This window comes from Sycon ciliatum, chromosome 1, assembly GCF_964019385.1.
Source record: "Sycon ciliatum chromosome 1, ocSycCili1.1, whole genome shotgun sequence".
In the NCBI taxonomy this organism is placed as follows: Eukaryota; Metazoa; Porifera; class Calcarea; order Leucosolenida; family Sycettidae; genus Sycon; species Sycon ciliatum.
The window spans coordinates 12,403,130-12,426,874 of NC_088643.1; the positions used below are offsets into that span (position 1 = coordinate 12,403,130).

At 46.8% G+C, this 23,745-nt stretch overlaps 1 protein-coding gene and 1 long non-coding RNA gene across 2 annotated transcripts; one reads left to right on the top strand and one right to left on the bottom strand.

Annotated features, from left to right (window-relative positions):
• The first annotated feature begins 8,586 nt into the window (after window positions 1-8,586).
• LOC135806852 (uncharacterized) lies at window positions 8,587-11,282 on the top strand. The gene is made up of 3 exons (XM_065321034.1): window positions 8,587-8,812; window positions 9,379-9,791; window positions 11,149-11,282. The coding sequence occupies exons 1-3, from the start codon at window positions 8,666-8,668 to the stop codon at window positions 11,156-11,158; spliced, it is 570 nt and encodes a 189-aa protein (XP_065177106.1). The 5' UTR covers window positions 8,587-8,665; the 3' UTR covers window positions 11,159-11,282.
• Window positions 11,283-12,965: 1,683 nt separating this feature from the next.
• Window positions 12,966-22,153, bottom strand: LOC135806854 (uncharacterized). Its single transcript, XR_010551310.1, has 3 exons — window positions 21,361-22,153; window positions 17,640-17,773; window positions 12,966-14,002 (listed from the first exon to the last, which is right to left on the bottom strand). It is a non-coding gene; the product is annotated as an uncharacterized LOC135806854 (long non-coding RNA).
• Between the last annotated feature and the right edge of the window lie 1,592 nt (window positions 22,154-23,745).

Consider the following 23,745-nt stretch of genomic DNA (forward strand, 5'->3'; position numbering starts at 1 on the left):
CGTACTCCAAATCCAACGCGCCGCGACAGGGCGCATGCGTGACAAAGTAGCAGGCCTGCATGCAGGGAGTCGCGAAACGGTTTTCAGGGTTTTCACGACTCAGGCCCAGGTGCCGTTCCGGTAGATCATTATTTTTCTCGGCGCATTTTCTCTGTCGGATGGTTGCTGGTGATTTGTTTCAGTCGTGTAGTTGTGTGCGGTGTTCTCCATTGTTCATTGTGGACAGAACAGTTCATGCCAGCCAGTGAAGCCGGCGTGGACAGAGACTGTGGCGGAGTGGTAGGTTCAGGGCCTGCTCTAGACATTCAACACAGCCCGGTCAGAGTGTACCTGGCGCATGCAGGCCAGCCGGGTCAGATTATCCGGCAGAAAAACAACCAAAAGCCTGCTCAAAACGCAGGAAAACAGAAAGGCGAATTTACTGCCGGAAATCGGACATTTTAGAGAACAAGGCGAACGATCAAAGTCCGCAAACGTAGAAGGTAAACGACATTACGTGAATAATGTAAAGCAGTTCCATTGGATTCTGATTTAACAATTTGAAAAAAAAGGAATTCTGTTTTTCAATCAGTGCTAGTACTAGTTCTAAGTAGTAGCAGGCTAGCAGGACGAACATGTTCACATATTAGAGCACTGGGGGGTGCCTGCAGCACCTTGTGGAGTGGCTGCTTCCTCGCGACCAAATCCACCGCCGCCCGTCTTCCTTTGGAAATGCGTCTTGCACAAAGCGCATGACATGGATACTAGTAGACTGACATGGTCGTAGTCCAGCCAGGGTCGACCTTTCTTCCAAGAGTCTTGGAAAGCGTGAGTTCTTTTTCTCTTCGCTGCGGGCTCCATCGTCCAAATCACCAATCGGCTGAAAACTTGCCACTGTGTCAAAAGCACCCCGCCAAAGTTAGTTTAATACGCTTTTGACTGCCTGCCCCATCGACTTTGAATGTCCTGACTTCCTGCTCGCCGCTGGCCAGATCGCGCTCGAACCAGTTGACCCCAGTTGACCCTAGCCGAGTTTCTGTCGCTTGTAGACCATGGTAGACTGTAGTGTGTAGATCTACCATGGTGTACGGTTGCGCTAGATTTGCAACAGATGGGGTCCGCGAGTCGTAAAAGTTCACCCGTATTTTAGGAATCCATTGTCAGTTTGAGACATTTTTTCAGCCGGGTCAGACTGGACCCGGTGTTATCTGTTCAGCCAGGTCGTGCAGTTCCCCAGCCGGGCGCGTGACCCGGCTGACCCGGCTCTCCAGCAGGCCCTGAGGTTGTGACGCTGGGTTTTGCTGACGGCGCGATGCCGGACAGTGTGCGGTACAATATCAAGTACTTGGTATCCAATCTAGATGTGTCACTGATCTTGGAGGACCTGCTGGAGAACGATGTCCTCAGCGAACAGGAATATGATACTGCCTCTGGAAAGGAAAATGAAAAGTTGGAGCTGGCAAAGTATGTGGTGAGGTTGATGCTGAAGAAAACGGAGGAACAGGTGGATACGTTCCTGAAACTAGTTGAACACAGCCAACGTGATGTAGCGGAACATGTCGCCAGTACCATGGCGAAGCGCCGCGCCGCGAAGCCAATGTCGGCAGATCGCGAGTCAACACGTGGCTCGCCCTCCGGTAAGTTTTTACATAGAAGATGATCCATAATGCCAGGGGCCGTCCGTAAATATCGATGTTTTTTTTGAGACGATATTGGTGCTTCTCTCCCTTGACCCCCCCCCCTCCCCCCCAGAAGACGCACATGTACATCTAGATCATGGAATCAATATTTTTGGATGCTCCTTTTTTTTCCTTTTTTTGTCAATAATATGAACCCAAGATGGCAAGTTTGCAGTATTTATATGGTCTAATTGAGAAGGAGAGCATTATGACTTTTTTGGTCGCCCTCGAGAACACTTGTGGCCAGCAGCCTTCTTGTGCTGCATTAGCCCATAGTATGTCCGTGTTTGTTCGCACTGCCTCTACGTCTTGAAAAAGGTCTCCTGCAGGCATCATTCGGCCGATTTCCACAATCAATAGCTCATTCTTTTGCTCTTGAAATTCGCCATGGGCGTACAGCTTCCAATTTTTGATTTTGTTCTTGTGTCGCGAGTTTTAGCTCCGCGAACGGAAGCTGGTTTCACATTTCTTGTATAGCCATTTAGACGTCCGCGTGCAGGGATCGGCGAAACTTCAGATAATTACATCGATATTTTTCTGATGCTCGAAAAGACGCATATGGCTCAACCCCCCCCCCCCCCCCCAGACGCACCAATATCGTCTCTAAAAAAACATCGATATTTACGGACGGCCCCTAATGGCACACTTTCTGCAGTAATCGACCTTCTCTCGCGCGGAGCTAAGCAGAATGTGCGTCATCAGACATCACTCCGTTGGTCGCTATGGCAACATGAATCACACAATTGGGAAGCTTGGCTTATCGTATGCAAGCGAGAGATATGCCATTCGAAGAAGTTGGTCGCTTGTTTGCTGAAAGTAGGAGCCCGAATGGCAGCACAAATAGAGGATACAAATCACAAACATTGGGGTCCGGCGATCCCGCCCCCCCCCCTCACTTTCGTTCTGGATAACCCTACTCTATGAACCTGTCAATGACTGGTGGGTAGTGCACAGTGGATAGTGGATAATGGATAGTGGATAGTGGATAGTGGATAGTGGATAGTGGATAGTGGATAGTGCACAGCGGATAGTGGATAGTGGATAGTGGATAGTGCACAGCGGATAGTGGATAGTGGACAGCATGTGTATGTAATGCACAGTAAAGTATTCAATTTGCGGTAGCACACTGTTTGGCGAGGAACACAAACCTAGTAAATGCGGGATGCTGTGTCATCAGGTCACTCCACCCGGATACCGTATTTCCCCGTAAGTAAGTTCTCCCACTGACTTAGTACCCCCCTATAAAAAATACACTTTCCACTGCCGAGGTTATCACCCCGAAAGGCAGTTCCCCCCGAAAGGCAGTTCCCCCCGAAAGTTCGTACCCGTCCTACATGTACAGACACCGTACACAGTACATACATCATATGCACGGACACTAGAGTTGCGCAGGCTTCCCACTGCGTGTCATTTACCCCCGATAAAAAAGTACTCCCCGAAAGATAGTACCACCCCCGAAAGTTAGTACTCATGTGGCTGCTAAGTTCGAAAGTTAGTACGTACTAACTTACGGGGAAATACGGTACTCACAAGAAGTTCATATGCACACTTGTGTATACAGGTGTATGCGTTCACAGTACACAGTGCACTGCACTGGTACGGCGACTGGTGCATGTATCACTACGGGATCTTGTTGGATTGGGAATAGGAACCGTACGCTGTTCAGCAAGCCTGCTAGGACCAATACCATACAACTTAGAGTACAAAACGCTACAGGTTCTGAGAGTTTAAGCACATCATCGGCATACTGACCAACCACCAAAATCTCAGTCCCTTGACAAGACATGCAGAATCCCTGGATTTCTCTCAAAATCCTTGGATGGCACAAAAACAAGTGAAAAGGAGCTTTTCCCGCCAAAAGAAAAACGTTCGACTCTGCAGATCTGCGTACTCGTACAGCACAGTTCGACCCTGCATGCAGTGCAGTTCGACCTTGCATGCAGTGCAGTTCGACCCTGCATGCAGTGCAGTTCGACCCTGCATGCAGTGCAGTTCAACCCTGCATGCAGTGCAGTTCGACCCTGCATGCAGTGCAGTTCGACCCTGCATGCAGTGCAGTTCGACCCTGCATGCAGTGCAGTTCGACCTTGCATGCAGCACAGTTCGACCCTGCATGCAGCACAGTTCGACCTTGCATGCAGCACAGTTCGACCTTGCATGCAGTGCAGTTCGACCCTGCATGCAGTGCAGTTCGACCTTGCATGCAGTGCAGTTCGACCCTGCATGCAGTGCAGTTCGATCAGTCGGTGATAGTATAATAATATAACCAAACCTAAAAAATAAATCAAAAAGTTCGATCAGTCGGCGCCCGCCAGTCAGTGCAGATCTTGAAAGTGCCGTGCACAGTTCGAAGCAGGGAGTAGTACTACTCCCTGGTTCGAAGTACGAGTGGGCACCGTACATATTTTTGAAAATACCGGGACATTCGAGGAGAATCCATGGAATTTTCAGGAAAATCCTGTATCAGACAAAACTGTGACTTTTCCGGGAGTTTGCTTGAAATCCCCGGGACCCCGGGAGTAGTGTGGATTTCCCGGGATTTTCCCGGGAAAACCGGGAGGGTCGGCCAGTATGCATCGGCTTCTATAAATATGAAGAGGCGCTTTCTTTGGAAATATCCACACAACACTAACACCACCAGTTACTAAACAATCAGCTCATGTGATAGCATTGCACGACACTGACCGACGGTACTGACATTCTACGCTCTGATTGTTTAGTAACTGGTGGTGTTAGTGGACATTTTAGCGTAACTTGTAGTTCCTTGGGCCTTTTTCTTTTCTGTAAAGAGGTGTTTTCTTTGGAAATATCCACACAAGTCACTATCTACTAATATGATGTAGTAGAGAGCACTCTTCCAACATTGGGGAAAGTGTATTACGGTGCTAGTTCAACTGGGAATATAGAACAAAGGGAGCGCCTCGGTTTCCTCGGCCAGGTGACCAATACCATCTGAGGGAGCACCTCGGTTTCCTCGGCACCATCTGGCACAGAATACTACATGTGGTAACATTTTGATTCCGGAACGTACATCCTCTTAGAGAGAGAGAGAGAGAGAGAGAGAGAGAGAGAGAGAGAGAGAGAGAGAGAGAGAGAGAGAGAGAGAGAGAGAGAGAGAGAGAGAGAGAGAGAGAGAGAGAGAGAGAGAGAGAGAGAGAGAGAGAGAGAGAGAGAGAGAGAGAGAGAGGGAGGGAGGGAGGGAGGGAGGGAGGGAGGGAGGGAGGGAGGGAGGGAGGGAGGGAGGGAGGGAGGGAGGGGGGGGGAGGAAGGGAGGGAGGGAGAGAGAGTTGTGGCCAGCTTATCATCCCTACTAGTATGTGTTAGTTATCCCAAGACCATTGGCACAAAGTATATAAGCGCCTCTTGGTCATTCCACTGAAGCGTACCTCAAACCCAAAGCACAGAGAAATCAGTGTGGCAGAGTCCTCAGGTCCGGTATAGTAAAAGTAGAAAGACTTGAGAAACAGTAAATATAACTAGGACTGCAACGGGTAAGGGTTTGCTCAGGTAACGGGTAAGGGTATTTCTAATTCTCTATCCGGGTAGCACGGGTACCCTGTCGGGTATTTTGGACATACCGGTAGTTTGTACAGTGAGTGCGCGCTTGCTCTACATAGAAAGTGCGTAGCTGTGCTGTGTACATGTACGTTTGCCAAAACACCGTACTCCAACTACCCGATCGAGGTCTCAGGAGCAAATTGCTACCGGAATACCCGCTCTAATTACGGGTAGCATGGGTACCCTACTACCCGATGACACCCCTGAGTAAAATTTAAAAGAAAGAAACTGCAAAGGCCAAACCCGGCTAAATCGGCCGATTTTGCTTGAGCGGCGGCGCAATTCCTATCAGCAAAGCCTATTCAAGTCCTTACACGAGCTGAAGTCCAAAGAGAGCTAGCTGCGAAAAGAAAGGTCGAGCAGACAGCAGCATACGGAGAAAGAATAGAGGTCAGCACAAGCAAGCGGCACACTGGGGTGCAGAAAGTCAAAATGAAACAAGCCAGTCAGAAAGACAATGAGACAACTGAGATAAATTCTCAGATACTAGTAGTGGATGTGAGTTCTGTTTTAATGAAGATTCCACTGAGGCAACACATTGAAGAGCGCCAGCAAGAGGTTGACTTATAGTGTTCAAAAGGAAAGGAAATAGAAGTGGACCAATGTCATGAAGATGGGTAAACATTTTGGTAGAGGCATGTGACAGTTTGGCTATACTGCATGCGATAGTGAATGCGCAGAGAGTGAAATACTGGCGAGAAGTACTATCTATGCAGGGTCATGTCAGATTAATACTCATACAGACTGTACATTCATCGTAGTTGTGTCCACTTCCTTTTGTCTTGGTAGGTAATACCATGACTACGACTGGGCAACAGAAAACACAACCATCAGTCCACACAGAGGTCCACACAGAGGAAAGAGTGCTGGTTTGCAAGGGTGCTGGATAAACAAGTGCCGGATTAGAGAGGGACGAATGTATGTGCAAAGGTCTAGTAAAAAAGAGAGTTCAGAAATGATGAGAGGTGCATGAACTATGTATACAGGGTCACAACAGATTTCTACTCGTACAGACTCTACGTTCACTGTAGTTCTGTTCTCTACTTGTTATCTTGGTAGATGCTACCATCATGATGCCTGGACAACAGAAAACACAACAGTCAGTCCACACAGAGGGAGGTAGTGAGACTGATCAACAACTGTCCTCCAGCAGTAGACATACAGCAACAGACAAAGAAGCAACATCAGCTTTAGCAACAAGCAGTGCAACTAGTATGGGTACAACAATGAGTACTAGACTAACTACACCTCAGGTTTCAAAAACATCATCACATTCAAGCAACTCATCTCTACCAGACCTGGACGAGCACTTCACTGGCAGGGATGACATTGTTACAAAGATCAGTCACAACATTCTCACAACAAAGTCCAAGTCATCATCTACACGAGTGCAGAGTCTTGCGGCACCAGCTGGTTTTGGTAAGACGTCCGTAGCCATTGCTGTTGGACATGTATGTCGCAATGCTGGTTATCGTGTGGAGTTCTTTGACTTACGCGGTGTAGCTGGTGTTGAGGCTGTCCAGGCAATGATTCAAAACCGACTCGAAACAAACCCAGCTTCATCTGAAACTACTGGCAAGGCAACAAAATCAACTGATGGCATGGATGATCATGGTAGCAAACACCACATGCTAGTTATTCTGGACAATGCCGAGGATGCTATCCAGGCCAATGCGGATAAGGATTTCCAACTACAAGATGTCATCCAGCGACTACTGCGCCAACAACACAGCGTACATGTCCTACTGACAAGTCGTGTTTACTTTGACCTACACGCTGCCCAGTTTAAACTACAACAACACCGTCTTGATGGTCTGACAAAGGTCTGTGCTGTTGGCCTTCTCCATGGTCTATGTGTTGAAGGTAGTGTGAGCATTGAAGATGCACAAAGGTTAGTGGATCATTGTGGAAATGTTCCACTTGCTGTACGCATTACAGCTGGTCTTCTACAAGGTGGTCGATTAACTCCAACCATGTTGCTGGCGGTGTTCAAGAAGATTGGTCTTGATGTCTTCAACGACGATGTTCTGAAACCGAATCATCGAATCCTGAAGCTGTTGACAATAGCATACAACACATTACAGCAGGATGAGAAGGACTCATTCCATGCTCTAGCTCAACTACGCTCCTCGTTCTCATCTGATTGCGCTTGTGTGATGGTGGGTTTGCCTGCAACTGATGCCAATGTGGTTCATCTTGTACGTTTTGATCCTCTGATCAAGATTTGTTTCCTGGATTACAATTTGTATTTGGATCGCTACTCTTTGCAACCATTCATCGCCGAATTTGGTCGTTACCAATGCCCAGAAAACAAGCAATCCATGTACCAACGGCGAATGTGCAAGCATTTCCTAGGCTTTGTGAAGGAAGTTGATGACTGTAGAGGTTGTGGTGCAGACAAAGCAATGTATTGGAGTTACCAACTGCTTCAGGAAAGGGTGAACATGGAGAATGCGTTGTCAGTTGTGGATCTATTGCCCGATGATGAACTTCTTCCTTTCGCTAGATTAGCAACATGCCGTGGTTTGGGTGTGGCTTTGTTAGGGACAGCGCCGGTTTTTGCAGCGTTTTTTGAAAGGGTTCAAACATTGGACAAGGCACCGCTATCCGTTCAAGTTGGCAGCCTTTGTGCCTCAGTCCTGTGTATGATTACCTGTGCAGGCGAAGCAGCAGGTTCGGACAGCAATTTCGACGATTTGGATCTCAAAGCTCAAAAGCTTCTGGAGAAATGTAAACAGGAACCAACAGGAGAGCAGTCACAGCTGCTGCTGACATTGATTCAACTTTCTCTGGAGTCATGCAGGATAACCATATCTCTGACCATGGGCAGCAGGGAAGGACAAGCTGAGCTCAGCCACGAAACACTATCCCGTCTTCAGGTAGTGTACCTGCGTCTTACAACAACACTGAGAATGGGTCTTGCAACAGGTGTCACTGAATGTGCCCTGAAACTCATTCAACTGTATTGTTCCACTCTGCTCAACAAGGATATACCCAATGTGCAGGCGGTAGAAGACCTTGCTGAGAGAGTGATGTCATCATACTTCCTATCACAGGATGGTGCAGTCACGTCATGTGCTATAATGTTCAGTTTTCTGCAACAGTGCATTGGTACGATCCTGGGCAAGGTTATGTCAAGTTGCTGTAGCAGTGAGTGGATTATTTCACTATCATTGCTTTCAACACTGGGTATACCACTGTGCGAATGGAAACATGTACCAACTGCTATCAGCCGCTCGGTCGAAACCAATGACGACTATACCACTGTGGCAGCTGTACATTTACAACAGTACCTGCACTGCATGGATAATGACACAGTATCCACACTAATGGACGTGTACTTGGATGATATGTGCAACATCCAGTACATATCCTTGGTAGTAAATGGAAGGGCGCGCACAACTCCAACGGGTCTCATTCTACCAGCACAGCATCCCTACAACATTGTGATGGACTATGTCAGGAGATGGTGTCATGGCTCAAATCCAGCAGATAACACAGCAGCACTGATTAACAACTGTAGCCAGAACAGGGTACCTGATGTGGAAGTGATGCAGTCTTGTATTCTGACGGCTAGAGCACTGCTAACTTTCGAGGTAAGCTGGTAGTGCAGCGTTATCCTTACCCTAGTTTTCATCCACACCCCACACTCCATTCTGAAAGAACCCAGTGTACTGCAACACAGTGTACTCAGTATTGATCTACGGTATAGTGTCTGTCTCACTAAACCTCATTACTTGGTGAACACACAGGAGAATGTGAAAACTTCTAAAACATGGTAACCATGGATATGGAACGCGTTGCATTTGGCTATATCAGCCTGGTTAGTAATTACTGTATAGCAGGAAATTTTCGGACGGAAATATTTTCGGACAAAGCCGAATTTCGACCTTTCGTACGGATTTTATTTTCGTACAGTGCTGCATGCTAAATGCACGTGTTCGTAAGCAGTACCCATGTACAGTGCACGTAAAGTCGCATGAACAAATTTTAGTGCGGAATTAATTTTAGTACAAAAAGGCGGTGTACGAAATCGTACGAAAATATATTCCGTCCGAAAATTTCCTGCTATACAGTATTGTGCGATATGTTGTCTGTTTCGATTGTACGGGCTTCAGTCACGTTCTCTTTGCACTGTCCTTTGCTGTGTGTTTTGCTGTAGAATACTGTCTTAGCACCTGTCGATAGTTCCAAACTCTTCCCAGCGTTGAAGTCATTGGTTAAGGATGTCAGTGCTTGCCTGCCAAGCAATTGTGCAACTGGTCTCTCAGTGTCTGGAATTGTGTACTTACCACCAACAACTGTGGACAATCCTGTACTATACATCTCTCTCATTGCTGCCCTGCATGGTCAATCTAAGAGAGGCCAAGTGAGCATTGATCACCACATTGCACTACTGGAATGGTGTCCAAGTGTAGCAGCATGTTTTGTCTGCTATGACTTGGACAACATCACAGCATGTACTCGTTGTGGCATGGCTTACCTGTGTGGCAAACATCGTCAAACTGATGAACACCTAAGTGAACACAACCAACACTGTGCTATGCTGGCAGCACTCAGACGTCGCATGTCGCAGTAAGTTAAGAGTGCTGTCTTCGGCTCACATGAGTGAGTGTTTGCTGCGCGTGCTGTGTGCTGTGTACTGTGTGCTGTGTGCTGTGTGCTGTGTACTGTGTACTGTGTACTGTGTACTGTGTGCTGTGTGCTGTGTACTGTGTACTGTGTGCTGTGTACTGTGTGCTGTGTGCTGTGTACTGTGTACTGTGTACTGTGTAATGTGTGCTGTGTGCTGTGTACTGTGTACTGTGTACTGTGTGCTGTGTACTGTGTGCTGTGTGCTGTGTACTGTGTGCTGTGTACTGTGTGCTGTGTGCTGTGTACTGTGTACTGTGTACTGTGTGCTGTGTACTGTGTACTGTGTGCTGTGTACTGTGTACTGTGTGCTGTGTACTGTGTACTGTGTGCTGTGTGCTGTGTACTGTGTACTGTGTGCTGTGTACTGTGTACTGTGTGCTGTGTGCTGTGTACTGTGTACTGTGTACTGTGTACTGTGTGCTGTGTACTGTGTGCTGTGTACTGTGCTTACTTCATGTCAGAACATGTACTTTAAATGCGGTACAAGAGAACCACAGCTGTGTCTGTGGAAGGGGAAGGCTTACACAGTGGTATTTGCTCCAGATCTTTGGTTTTGGCTGCGTCACAACATGGTTTGTTCGAATCGTCTATGTCTGCATTGCCAATGATGGGACCATGGTTCCATGTGACCCTGTGGCAATGGCTCCATGGGACAGTTGTCTGCGTGTGCACATATGTGTGCACGTGTGCATGTGTGTGTGTGCAAGTTTCTGTGTCTGTATATGTGTGTGTGTGTGTGTGTGTGTGTGTGTGTGTGTGTGTGTGTGCGTGTACATATAATGTGCATCTTCAAGAGTGGGTGATTGTATGCTTGTACCATTGAGTTCGGTTGGTGGGTGCACTCACAGAAGAACATTACTGTTCCAGGACCATATATTCTCTATAATCTGAGTTTGCAATGTGCAGCCCACACTAGTATCAAGTGTTAACTTCACTGGGCCAGGGGTACATGCAAGTGGAACTCGGGACGCGGATCCCCTCATGCCAACCTCTTTCTTCACCTTGGTCTCACCGGCCCGGTTGCTGCGGTTTTGTGAGTGAGATCATAACCAGTCCAGCCAGAGTTGGGGATTGCAAAGTGTGGTGGCTGTTGGGTGGGGCAATAACCAATGGAGTCACTTTTGTAGGACTCCTTCAGCTGTGTGCGCATCTGCATGCATGCATGTGTGTTTGTGTGTATGTGTGTCGACATGTACGTGTGTTCTCTGTATGTGTGCACATGCATGTGTGTGTGTGTGTGTGTGTGTGTGTGTGTGTTTGTGTGTGTATACGCGATTCCCCGTTGTACATTCTACAGGGCTAGGTGAGCTTCTGAAGATCTCTACTGGATAGTGTTTAGCAGTTGAGATTGGTGAAAGTGACCAGCACTGGACAGGGATCATTTCAAGCAGCTACTGCAGTAAGAGATACTCCAACAGCACACTACCTGTCATTGATCACAACACTGTGACATCACTTGTATAGACATGATGTATACAGATTGTCTATGACACACACAGTGTTGTGTTACTATGTAGATATAATGATGAACTGAACTACATGTACTGTCTAGTCCAGTGTACTGTGGTATCAGTTTTACTGAATGTGTTCATGTCTACTCTCACCTACTGTTTTTACACTAGTCACTGTACAGAATAGTTACCGCTATGTCAGTTAAACCTGGAAAACTCTACTCTACAAATGTTTATACTCGAATGTATATTGCCATAGCAGTGTCAGCATACCCTGTACATACAAGTTCATGCTCTGATTACCCTTGAATCACTGACACACGTTTTAAAGGTTTTGATCACAAGTCACAGCGGCACCGCTAGCATTCGTGTTGTTGTTGACGTTTATTTTACTTCACCAATAGCACAGGCATGATTGCCTTCTCACCGTCCCATAGGTCCGGTTCTCACAGAACGACGTGTGACAAGGTAGAATTGTTAGCTCATGACCAGTTGCCGCAAGCCAAGTCAAAACCTATTGCTTATGACACATAACTCTGAATCAGTGGACTCAAGACACTTTCCTTCAGCAATCAGAATTGAATCTTGCAAATTGGTACACAGTAGACATAACTGCTTCACGGACTACGGTTGCCATTAACAACGTGGCCGCACAGTAGGGGTCATGTTTAATTGTTTGCCCAAATTTCACAGAAATCAAGATTTTAATCTGTACTGCTGTTCTCAGGTTGCATTTTGATATCACATTGTAATTTGCAAATTGATAATTATGTGTCCGATAGTTGCAGAGGTAGATCTACTAGCTGCGAAAATGCAAAAGCAATGCGGACACCGAGCGTGGAGTTGTGTAAATAATTGACTCCCGCCTGGAATGCTCGATCCCAGCAGTGTTGTTCCGTACTGACTGGATCATCGAAATACAAACGGGTACCCTTTTACTAACGGTACCTGAGATTAACGGGCGGGTACCCAGTGCACCCCTTTGACCCCTACCGCACAATCTAGTGTATCCCTTGCTAGCATGGCTTCATTATTTTTAACACCAGCCACATCATCTGTTACAAGTACATTCCTAATCTCCTACCCCAGCCGTAGGGCACATGTTTTGAATTGATTTGTGCCATCAGGTGGCAAGCACAATATGTCCGGTAGTGCAGGTCTGATATCAGTGATTGGCAATGTGATACACCACAGCAAAGGGGGAATGCGATGCTCCACAGCACCATGGTACAGGTAGACTCCCTCTAATTCGAATACGGTATAATTCGAACATTCCGTGTAATTCGAACTTTTTCGTCGTACCGATCTTCAGCAAGTCACTTCAAGTCAAATTCGAATGCATAATTCGAAGAACGAAAAGTGCGCCGGTTGGATAATTCGAAGCCAGTCCTCGTACAGAACAGCTGTTTACAGTACATTGGCTATGTCCTTCGAACGCTTATTTCGAAGTGAGATTGAGTTGCTATCCTTGTAATTCGAAGTTCATTATTTTCTCCTTCGCTAGCCAGGAGTAGCTCAAAAATCTATCAATGATACTCACAGAACAACGGTATTGTGATATCCCACAGCACGATGGTATTGTGATATCCCACATCACAACGGTATTGTGATATCCCACAGCACGATGGTAATACGACACTCGCCACTAACATAAGCACTGCATTGCACGAGTAGTGTCAAACTCGATCCAACACTTTGGCCGTTGCCTAGCAACACAATTTTCTAGCTGATCTCGTAACGATGCATGTAGTACATAAGGAGGCCCGGTGTTTGACAGCACGTTGTTAAAGTAACCTTGGAAACGTACATCATGCCGTTAAAAAGATGGTAGCTCTCACCTCAAGCCCTACATAACCGTCGGCCTAAGTTGCCTCTATGACTTCGGAAATATTCGCAACTTGTAAATGAGCAGAGGATATAGGAGTGGACCTTGAACAGAATTAATGCCTGAGAAAAATATGGGTAAAGCATGCAACTTGGCTTTGTGCTCACACTCCCCATCCACCACATCGATAAGCGTTTCTGCCAACTCCGCCAACCACCAGACAAATAGAACAGAGATATAGAAGGAGAGAGGGAGGGAGGGAGGGGGAGAGAGAGAGAGAGAGAGAGAGAGAGAGAGAGAGAGAGAGAGAGAAAGAGAGAGAGAGAGAGAGAGAGAGAGAGAGAGAGGGGAGAAAGGCAGACAGACAGACAGACAGACAGACAGACAGACAGACAGACAGACAGACAGACAGACAGACAGAGACAAACAGACAACCACAGTGTGAGAAAAAGACAGACAGTCGGGAGTGGGTGACTCTGGTTGTGAACAAGGAGCCACAAGAGCAGAGTGATGCTAACCTGCCAAACTAGAGGCTAGTTCACAATAAAAATATATTTGATGAGGAGAGGGCGAGAGGAAAACACAGTTCACAACAGGTTGATACTTGCAGCAGCACAACCAGCAAGAGAAAGCGGCAGTATATGGATTTATTTCTGCTGTGCGTCATTCTTGTGACCCACATTGTGTGATGTGCCAAGGAGCTTTCTTGCACTGCCAGGTATTCACCCGGAGGGTGAGCAAGACTCGATCTTCGCATGATGTACTCTCTGCTGGGACTACCCGAGGCTGCCTCCTACCACAAGCACCACCAGCTGCAATTGCAAGGCTACATTGCCCATCACAAAGGCGTTCTGCACTGACGTCCACATATCCGTCTGGGCAAGGCAGAAAAACACCAGCAGGAAAACACGACTCTAAGATCATCCCTAGTAAGTGGGGTATTTCAAATTTGGACGTAATAACGGAGAAGTTCAAAGTCTTTTCTGTTTGAAACTCAACACTTGCAAGCCAGATACGAAAGAAAGAAAAATCATCAGTCATACCACCGGGACTCAAACCAGGGACCTTGCTATTCGCGAGCAATGCTCTAACCAACTGAGCTACAGTATGACTCCATCTATCTCTAGTATCAGAACAGTGCGAGACAGGTGGTCTAGATTCCTACTGCTTTGAAATTCTACGTGAAGTCCAAATATTTAATTTGAAACTTTAAGTTTGCGTTTGTTCACAGGGGAAGAAGGATAGATCAATCAACAAGCGTACTGGCATCCCACGCCACTCAAGAGGGTCCTCAGCCATTTGCTCGATATCAATGGGAGCGCATCAAACTATGTCCCCTGTGAGCAAACGCAAATAAAAATTTCAAATTATATTATTGGACTTCAAGTAGGATTTCAAAGCATTAGGAAACTAGACCACCTGCTCACCGTAGATAAGAGCAAAAGTAGATACACAAGAGCGTGCAATTCCGCATTTCTTCTGCACAATCTGCAGACACCCCGGCACATGGCGGATTTGTTTTGTGGATGTCACCTTTTTCAGAAAACATGACGCATGTCGAACAGAGCCCGCGCATTTCGCCGCAGAGCAGTGTGAGGGCACGCGCTGGGCACCGTCCTTGTCGCCCTTGAGCTCGGCCAAGCGCACGAGGCAAAATTTCCCAAAAGACTCGCAGCGCGTGCGCCGTAGGAAAGATTACGTCAACGAAAAGTTTCGCCAACCCATCCGGGAGTTGAACGCTCTTGTTTCTTGAGTCATGATGTACATGTAACTCAGTTGGTTAGAGCATTGTTTGCGAATAGCAAGGTCTCTGATTTGAGTCCCGGTGGTGTGATTGATGATTTTTTTCTTTCTTCCGTATCTGGCTTGCAAGTGCTGGATAGCAGGAATTTTCAGGCGGGAATATTTTCGGGCAAAGCCGAATTTCGACCCTTCGCACGAATTTTATTTTCGTACAGTGCATGCTAAATGCACGTGTTCGCATGCAGTACGCGCGTGCCAAGGCACATGGCATGCGTGCTATGACTACAAAAAATGTAGCTAGCTGTACTGCACTGCGCGCATGCGCCACTTCACACACACACACTAGTCCTGAACGGGAGCCAGGTCATCATGTACATCATGTCTAGTGTACTTTGAAGTATAGCCATTGGCGGACTATGCTCGGCCAATCGTCAAATTATGCTTTTGATTATGCCACAATTATGCCAACAAATATGCTGAATTATGCTTAATTATGCTCGGTTCCACTATGTATTCACACTGTACATAGAGGATTGAGAAACCACGCATACACACACGGCCATGCCCTAAGCATAATTTTTGTCTAAACCGAAAGATTATGCCGACCTTACACACTGGAATCCGTATATTATGCCGGAGCATAATTTTTTGACGAATTCTTTTTTACTCTCTTTCTCACTCCTGTGTGCAGCCACCCCCCACCACCCCTAACACACCTCAGTCACATGCACAGTCACATGCACACCCACATACACACGCACACAGCAACAACAAACAGCCTCTGCGGGGACAGCAGCAACAGGAAGAAGAAAAAGAACTAAAACAAGAACTACCGTGATGATTTCTCGTTTCTTTCCTACGTCAGCCAACGAGAAATGAGGCATATCCCAAGATTATGCCAAATATTATGCCGGCATAATCCGCCAAGGGCTATGACAAGGAGCGTAACTGGGGTATTTAAAAAACAAACATCTGCAGGCTTTCTGACAAAGCTGTATTATGCCCCTAACAAGGCCTAAGCATAATTTTTGTCTAAACCGAAAGATTATGCCGACCTTACACGTTGCCGGAGCATAATTTTTTGACGAAATCCCAAGATTATGCCAAATATTATGCCGGCATAATCCGCCAAGGGCTATTGAAGTACATAATTTCAAATGAACAAATTTTAGCGCGGAATTAATATTAACTGGTTTGAGGGAAAGAGACAAACGGGAAAAGTCTGAAGAAAAAATTGACTGTCACCACCAGGACTCGAACCAGGGACCCTCGCTTGTAGCCAGCGATGCTCTAACCACTGAGCTATGGAATTAATTTTAGTACAAAAGAAGCCGTGTACGAAATCGTACGAAAATAAATTCCGTCCGAAAATTTACGGCTATACAGTACACTCAATCTGCGGACAGAACTGTTTCGTCCTTTGTGGACTCGTCAGCGCAGCACAGAGGAAATGAGGCCGAACCTGATAGCAATGGAAATAAAAATTTCCAATCAGGCCCGAACGTACCTTGCCAGAGTGCTCAAACTGACAAGTCAGTGAGCTCTGCATAACGCAAACAGCAAAGGCACTACCCCACGCAAGAGTGCTCAACTGCTACAAGAGCAGGAGCGAAATACTCAATCTGCGGACAGAACTGTTTCGTCCTTTGTGGACTCGTCAGCGCAGCACAGAGGAAATGAGGCCGAACCTGATATATCGGCTATACAGTACATGTATTGTACTGCTATACAGTACATCAAGAGTACATAACCCCCCCCCCCCCCCCCAGAGTGTGCAACTCCACTATGGGTGCTGTCCCGACAGAATTTCAAGTTGACGTCATTTTGATGATGCAATGCGCGCTGTACACGGATTATCAGACGAATCCGGAACCCGTGGTTGACCGAAGCCGATAGATCCTGTACAAATTATTGCAAAGAAAAACATGTGATGCGTTGACACCCGTACACATGTTGTAAATCACTGGTGCAAGGAGCATTGCGTCATAAATAATGACGTCAACTTGAAATTCTGTTGGGACAGCAGGGTATGTGGGAGTTGCACACTCTGGGGGGTTATTACCTCTTGAGTACAGGTATTGTACTGCTATACAGTACATGTACTCAAGAGTACATGTACTGTATAGCAGTCAATACATGTACTGTACTGCTATACAGTACATGTATTGACTGCTATACAGTACATGTATTGAGTTTGGGAGAGAAAAGAGCAGTACTACGAGGCAGGTGGCCTGGTTTCCTAATAAGTGGGGTATTGGCATAGCAACGTATTATCACATGACGTACATTGTATGGCAAACTATTGCAGTACAGTCAGACCTCGCTTAACCGCACACATCCGTTTCCACAAAAAATATCCGGATAGGCGAGGGAACCGGATAACTGAACACACATTCTGTATATGCATGTGGCATATCAAAAGGAGTGGCATCGTACATACATGTAGACGCGTCCTGTGCAGTACAACTAGCGAAGTTTTTCTGCACATTTCAACCAGTTTGTACACAAAACCATGCACCGGTATGCGGATCGCGAGGTCCGGTTATGTTGTATGCGTAACATGTACTGCACATCGGTAACCAGCGATTTTCTTCTGGATGGCGATGGATCGGGATAAAAGAGGAGCGGATAAACGAGGTCTGACTGTATAATGAACAGGACAGAAAGTACTGGGGCCTGGGGGACAACATGATTGTACACATCGTGAATATACATCAAATGAGTGTACATGTAATTATCTGATTCAGTTGCAGCTGAACTTGGTCTTACCTTGCTACTCGGCTATCAGTTGACATTGCACTTGTTGGTGGACAAACTGCATGTTCTGTGTTGCATGGTGATTCCCTGTACTTGAACACTGACAATCAGTCCATGCTTGCTTGTACTGCTCCTCGGTGTGAGACCTAGCCAGCACAGAAGAATGTGAAGTGTTTAGAAGAGTATCATAATATTATCATTAGCGGGCAGTTGAAAGTGATAACACACACACACAAACACAAACCTTCCCCTCTTCTGTCCTACGTAACCATGAACCTTCCAAGTTGGAAGGCTGTTGGTTTGTGCACTGGAGATGTGTTAGAGCTCGGTCTCAGGTCGCTGAATGTCTCAGTAGCCTGTCAGTTTTGTGCCCTATTATCGCACGTTATGACTCTTTATCATCTTGTTACAGACGTGGATGGTTGCTGCATTACCCTGCTCATGTGTTTTCTACTCTTTTTTTTACACACAAATATCTTTTTTTTATTCTTTTAGTTTATATATATAATATGGCATAAGCAACAAGTCCTACCCTTTTCATGTATAGATGCTGTGAAGAGGGGTGCCAATTGTGAACTTTGACCTACTCAAGCTTCACTCAAACAGTGCTAGTTTGAACTGCATTCAAAATCCAATCACAATCGCAGTGTGGCCTGAACTGGATTCGATTCCACAAAATGCAAATCATTTCTCACCGCAAACATAACCCATGTTACATTATTGCAAACATCTGTTTGAGAATGCCATTCAAAACCGGTGCCACGGGTAACTTGATTCACTATAGTACACTGAGGATAGTCTGGCCAGGGACAATACCACTATAGTCAATAGAGGTTATGTGAATGATGTCATGGTGGTGACTCAGCAGAACTGCTTACGGCCACTATGTGTACACTGTTAGGCAGGGAACGGCAGATGGGCACTATGCATACACTGTTAGGCAGGGAAACGGCAGATGGGCGCTATGTATACACTGTTAGGCAGGGAAACGGCAGATGGGCACTATGCATACACTGTTAGGTAGGGAAACGGCAGATGGGCGCTATGTATACACTGCTAGGCAGGGAAACGGCAGATGGGCGCTATGTATACACTGTTAGGCAGGGAAACGGCAGATGGGCACTATGTGTACACTGTTAGGCAGGGAAACGGCAGATGGGCGCTATGTGTACACTGTTAGGCAGGGAAACGGCAGATGGGCACTATGTATACACTGCTAGGCAGGGAAACGGCAGATGGGCACTATGTATACACTGTTAGGCAGGGAAACGGCAGATGGGCACTATGCATACACTGTTAGGCAGGGAAACGGCAGATGGGCGCTATGTATACACTGTTAGGCAGGGAAACGGCAGATGGGCACTATGCATACACTGTTAGGTAGGGAAACGGCAGATGGGCGCTATGTATACACTGCTAGGCAGGGAAACGGCAGATGGGCACTATGTATACACTGTTAGGCAGGGAAACGGCAGATGGGCGCTATGTATACACTGTTAGGCAGGGAAACGGCCGATGGGCACTATGTGTACACTGTTAGGCAGGGAAACGGCAGATGGGCACTATGTATACACTGTTAGGCAGGGAAACGGCAGATGGGCACTATGTATACACTGCTAGGCAGGGAAACGGCAGATGGGCGCTATGTATACACTGTTAGGCAGGGAAACGGCAGATGGGCACTATGTGTACACTGTTAGGCAGGGAAACGGCAGATGGGCACTATGTATACACTGTTAGGCAGGGAAACGGCAGATGGGCACTATGTATACACTTTACAGCATGAGTTACTAGTGAATAGCCGTTCCGCGAATTCGCCAAGGCAACATCTCAACTGATGGTGTAATCGTTTTAAACCTCTACACTACAGGACAATCTGATCAGTTAGAATACCACTACTACATAGTATACTACAGTAAGGTCTACACTACAGTACAATCTGATCAGTTAGAATACCACTACTACATAGTATACTGCAGTAAGGTCTACACTACAGTACAATCTGGTCAGTTAGAATACCACTACTACATAGTATACTGCAGTAAGGTCTACACTACAGTACAATCTGATCAGTTAGAATACCACTACTACATAGTATACTGCAGTAAGGTCTACACTACAGTACAATCTGGTCAGTTAGAATACCATTACGCTGTGTATACCGCAGTAAGATCTACACCAAACGCATCGTACAATGCTGCTCAGGGAAATCCAGTCGCGTCACTCGAGTTTGTGTCTGGCACCATTTTGCAGCCCAGTGTTTGCAGGTCTGGGGCTTCGGAATGCCCGGCGCGAACCTTAGTGCCGCGACTGGATTTCACTGAGCAGCACTGTAGCATGTTTATGAGTAGTGGCAAGAGTTCTTAACCCCCCCAACCCAAGAGTGGGATACTCTAGTCTATGGCGTCTGCAACTTTCATCACGTGATAAACCCGTACACATTATTTCGAAGTATTTGCACTCAGGGCATTATAGATCCAGGGCGTTACTCAGCCCTGCTTTAGGTTCAACTGCCTTGTGGTGACTTTGCACTGCTTCCCAGTGTAACCTTTTGGACCATGTCACGTGACGCGAAGTGCTGCCGTCGCATCACTGGGTAGAGGTGGTACAGACAGTTGCACACTCTTGCAGCTATGTTACAGTACTCCTGGTAATATATTGAACCTACTTTGGTGTTTGTGACATAAGGGGCCTGACCACAAAATACATTGTATTCTACTTCCATTTACTTTTAAAGGGGAAGTATACCCCGAAATCAAATTTTCACCAGTTGTAGTCTTCGGGGTGCTGAGTCGAATGGTCTTGGTCCGAGGAAGCTGCGACGCTCCCTTCCTTCTTTTTTCCCAATCGAACCCGCGCACTTCCACCGAAACTGGGTGACTGCGCCCTACTAGATGGGGATTTGTATGCAAAATGTCACTAAAAGTGCTATGTCGTTCTTATAAAAGCACGGAAGACCGCGATTGGCCCATATGTTGTAGTCTTTTGGACGCTGAGTCGACTGGTTTTGGTCCGAAAAGGCTGCGATGCAGCGTTCCTCCTTTATACCCAATCGAACATGGTTGAACAAGCGGTCACATGCTCCTGGGTGCCCAAATCACCTGGTCACCACGCCAGCAGGCGACAACTTTCACACCAAGGTTCAACTCGAGTTCAACTCGAGTGACAGGACTGCACCCAAAAAAAGGTCAAACAGGCTAGTAAGTTGTACCCTGCAGGCACGGTGACCAGGTGACTGGCGTACGCAGGAGCACGTGACCGCTTGTTCAACCATGTTCGATTGGGAATAAAGGAGGAACGCTGCATCGCAGCCTTTTCGGACCAAACCAATCGACTCAGCGTCCAAAAGACTACAACATATGGGCCAATCGCGGTCATCCATGCTTTTATAAGAACGAAATGGCGCTTTTAGTGACATTTTGCATACAAATCCCCATCTAGTAGGGCGCAGTCACCCAGTTTCGGTGGAAGTGCGCGAGTTCGATTGGGATTCAAGTAGGAAGGGAGCGTCTCAGCTTCCTCGGACCAAGACCATTCGACTCAGCACCCCTAAGACTACAACTGGTGAAAATTTGATTTTAGGGTATACTTCCCCTTAAAAGTCTAGAGGGAAGTAGAAAAGGCTTTAGTCCCACTTTAGTCCCACTGGATCCACCCAGAAGTCGTAGTTATTTGTAGACTTCTAACGTCATAATTTAAAAGGTCTTGATCTGAACTGTTCTACCGATCTCACCTGGCCACTGACAGTGTACTACTAGTACTCGGCTGTACTACGTATACGGCGTTGGCCATAACACGTCTTCTAGCTGTCCAGCAAAGTCTGGTCTTCACCTCCTTGCTTCCATTTCCATCATTGCACTTCATTCATTTGTTGACCGTTTGCTTGAAAGGTATTGGTGATTCTCTCGTCAGTCACTTCATGATCTTAGTACGCCTGGAGACCTACCGGAGTCGGAATAGTAGTCTACATCAGAGTCGATCGTGTTCGTTGTCCCTGTCACAGGTAGTGTGCAGTGACTCGAGTGAGTCCATGTGCGCGCCATCCACCCTGATGCAGCTCACAGCACGCTGGGAATGCACCTCTAAAGACTAAACTCTCCCAAAGTTTGGATCGCGGACGCCACGGTCTGCACTTTCACTCATCGACGGTCTCCAGTTCCAGCCGCTGACTAAGCAAAGCAACCAGTGCCGCAGTGCGCCGTTCTGCATACAGATCTCTGCTGAGTATTACTGCACTGGAATGATGTCGAGTATCCACAAATATCACTCATTTAATAATTATTGTCATCAGGATTCGTTTGAAAAGATACAGCAATTATTGGTACAGTCGTCCCTCTCTAATCCGGCACTTGTTTATGCAGCACCCTTGCAAACCAGCACACTTTCTGGGAAAACGGATTTTTTCAGTTCATTTTTTACGCTTTAACCCTTTGGAGTCCGTAACTAACTTACTTTTTGCTTCCGCAGAATTATTTGTGGCAGTCAAGAAAATGCGCACTCCATTTCCAACATAACTTTGGTTCTACTTCACCGATTTTGAAGATCTTGGGCTCGTTGGAAAGCTCTTGATGAGAGAAATACAATGAGCCCAAACTCTCCAAGAGCACTGTTCATTGTCCGCCACAACGCGCCCCAAATGCGAGTCCAGGTCCAGATCTGAGACGAAATCGGTCTCCTGTATAGGCTGTAGTGTAGCCATTTCACTGAATCTAGCTCGGAAGAACTGTTCAAATTTTTTCGAGTAGAAGCTTACCTTGCCGTGACTTCGCGCCGCGCCGGTCCTGGCACGTGCCGCCTGTCATGAAGCTGGGAAAATCCCTTTTTTTCACGCACTGGTGACCTGGTGACTCGCAGCACGCAGCGCAGAAAATTTCGAAATGTTTGATCGCTCGCCGCTCACCCAAACTTCATCACAGAGACTTCGGACCAGTTCAAGGCGATAGCTGAGACTGAGAGTTTTCTCTACCATCTAGACCCTTGTTGAATTTGGTCAAGATTTGGCCGAGAACCGAAAGTTTGACTGCGCCCACATGCATACTGTACATAATATTCGATTTTCTAATCCAGCAGTTGTACATTGCAGACTGTCCGGGACCATGGTAACATACACAACACATGTAACATGCACTTGGGAATATCCTATGCTAGTGCATAAGATATTCCCAAGTGTATGTTATAGACATGCATTCCACAAAGTACTTGGTTTGACACAGAAAATCCCTACATTTTGACGTACGACACAAACATGTGGGCCGGGTTGGAGGGCAGGATTTGATAATCCAGCACCCTTGTTTATCCAGCAGAAAACGCCATTTAATTGCAAAAGGTGCCGGATTAGAGAGGGACGACTGTATCTGCCATTGCATTCCCTGCCCATTGCATGTCAGGTGGTTGGTTACAGTTCAGTCCAGTACAGGATTTTCACCGACACGACTCCCAGTCCACCACTGCACCAGGAAAATGAACAGGTGCAAAGATTAAAAGTAACAGTTACTACTACTACTAGTAGTAGTTCGTTTGTTCAACTCCTAATGCGAGTCCTAATGCGAGTCCTAATGCGAGTCCTAATGCGAGTCCTAATGCGAGTCCTAATGCGAGTCCTAATGCGAGTCCTAATGCGAGTCCTAATGCGAGTCCTAATGCGAGTCCTAATGCGAGTCCTAATGCGAGTCCTAATGCGAGTCCTAATGCGAGTCCTAATGCGAGTCCTAATGCGAGTAGCGAGTCCTAATGCGAGTCCTAATGCGAGTCCTAATGCGAGAGCATCCCCGGCCCCTCTCTTCCTCACCAGTCCAACACTAAAGTAAAGGGCAGTATGCAATGGCAATGGCTGAATGGCACCATGTTCATGAAGCGGCTCGGCGGTAGTACAGAATCGATCAGCGCAGCACCAGTGCAGGGACGTAGCTACGTTAGTACGTAGATATACGAAGTCAACTGTCAAGCTTGCGCTGCGGTCCATGCATGGTGACGCAGGCAAACCAAGCTGCGCTCGACCACAGAGTGACAGACCCGACCCTGCCGCACTGAGTCACTACACTACAAGCCGTCAGATGAGAAAACAGACCTTATCACAAAAAAGTCATATTTTTGTTTGTGGTACTATCTGATTGCCAGG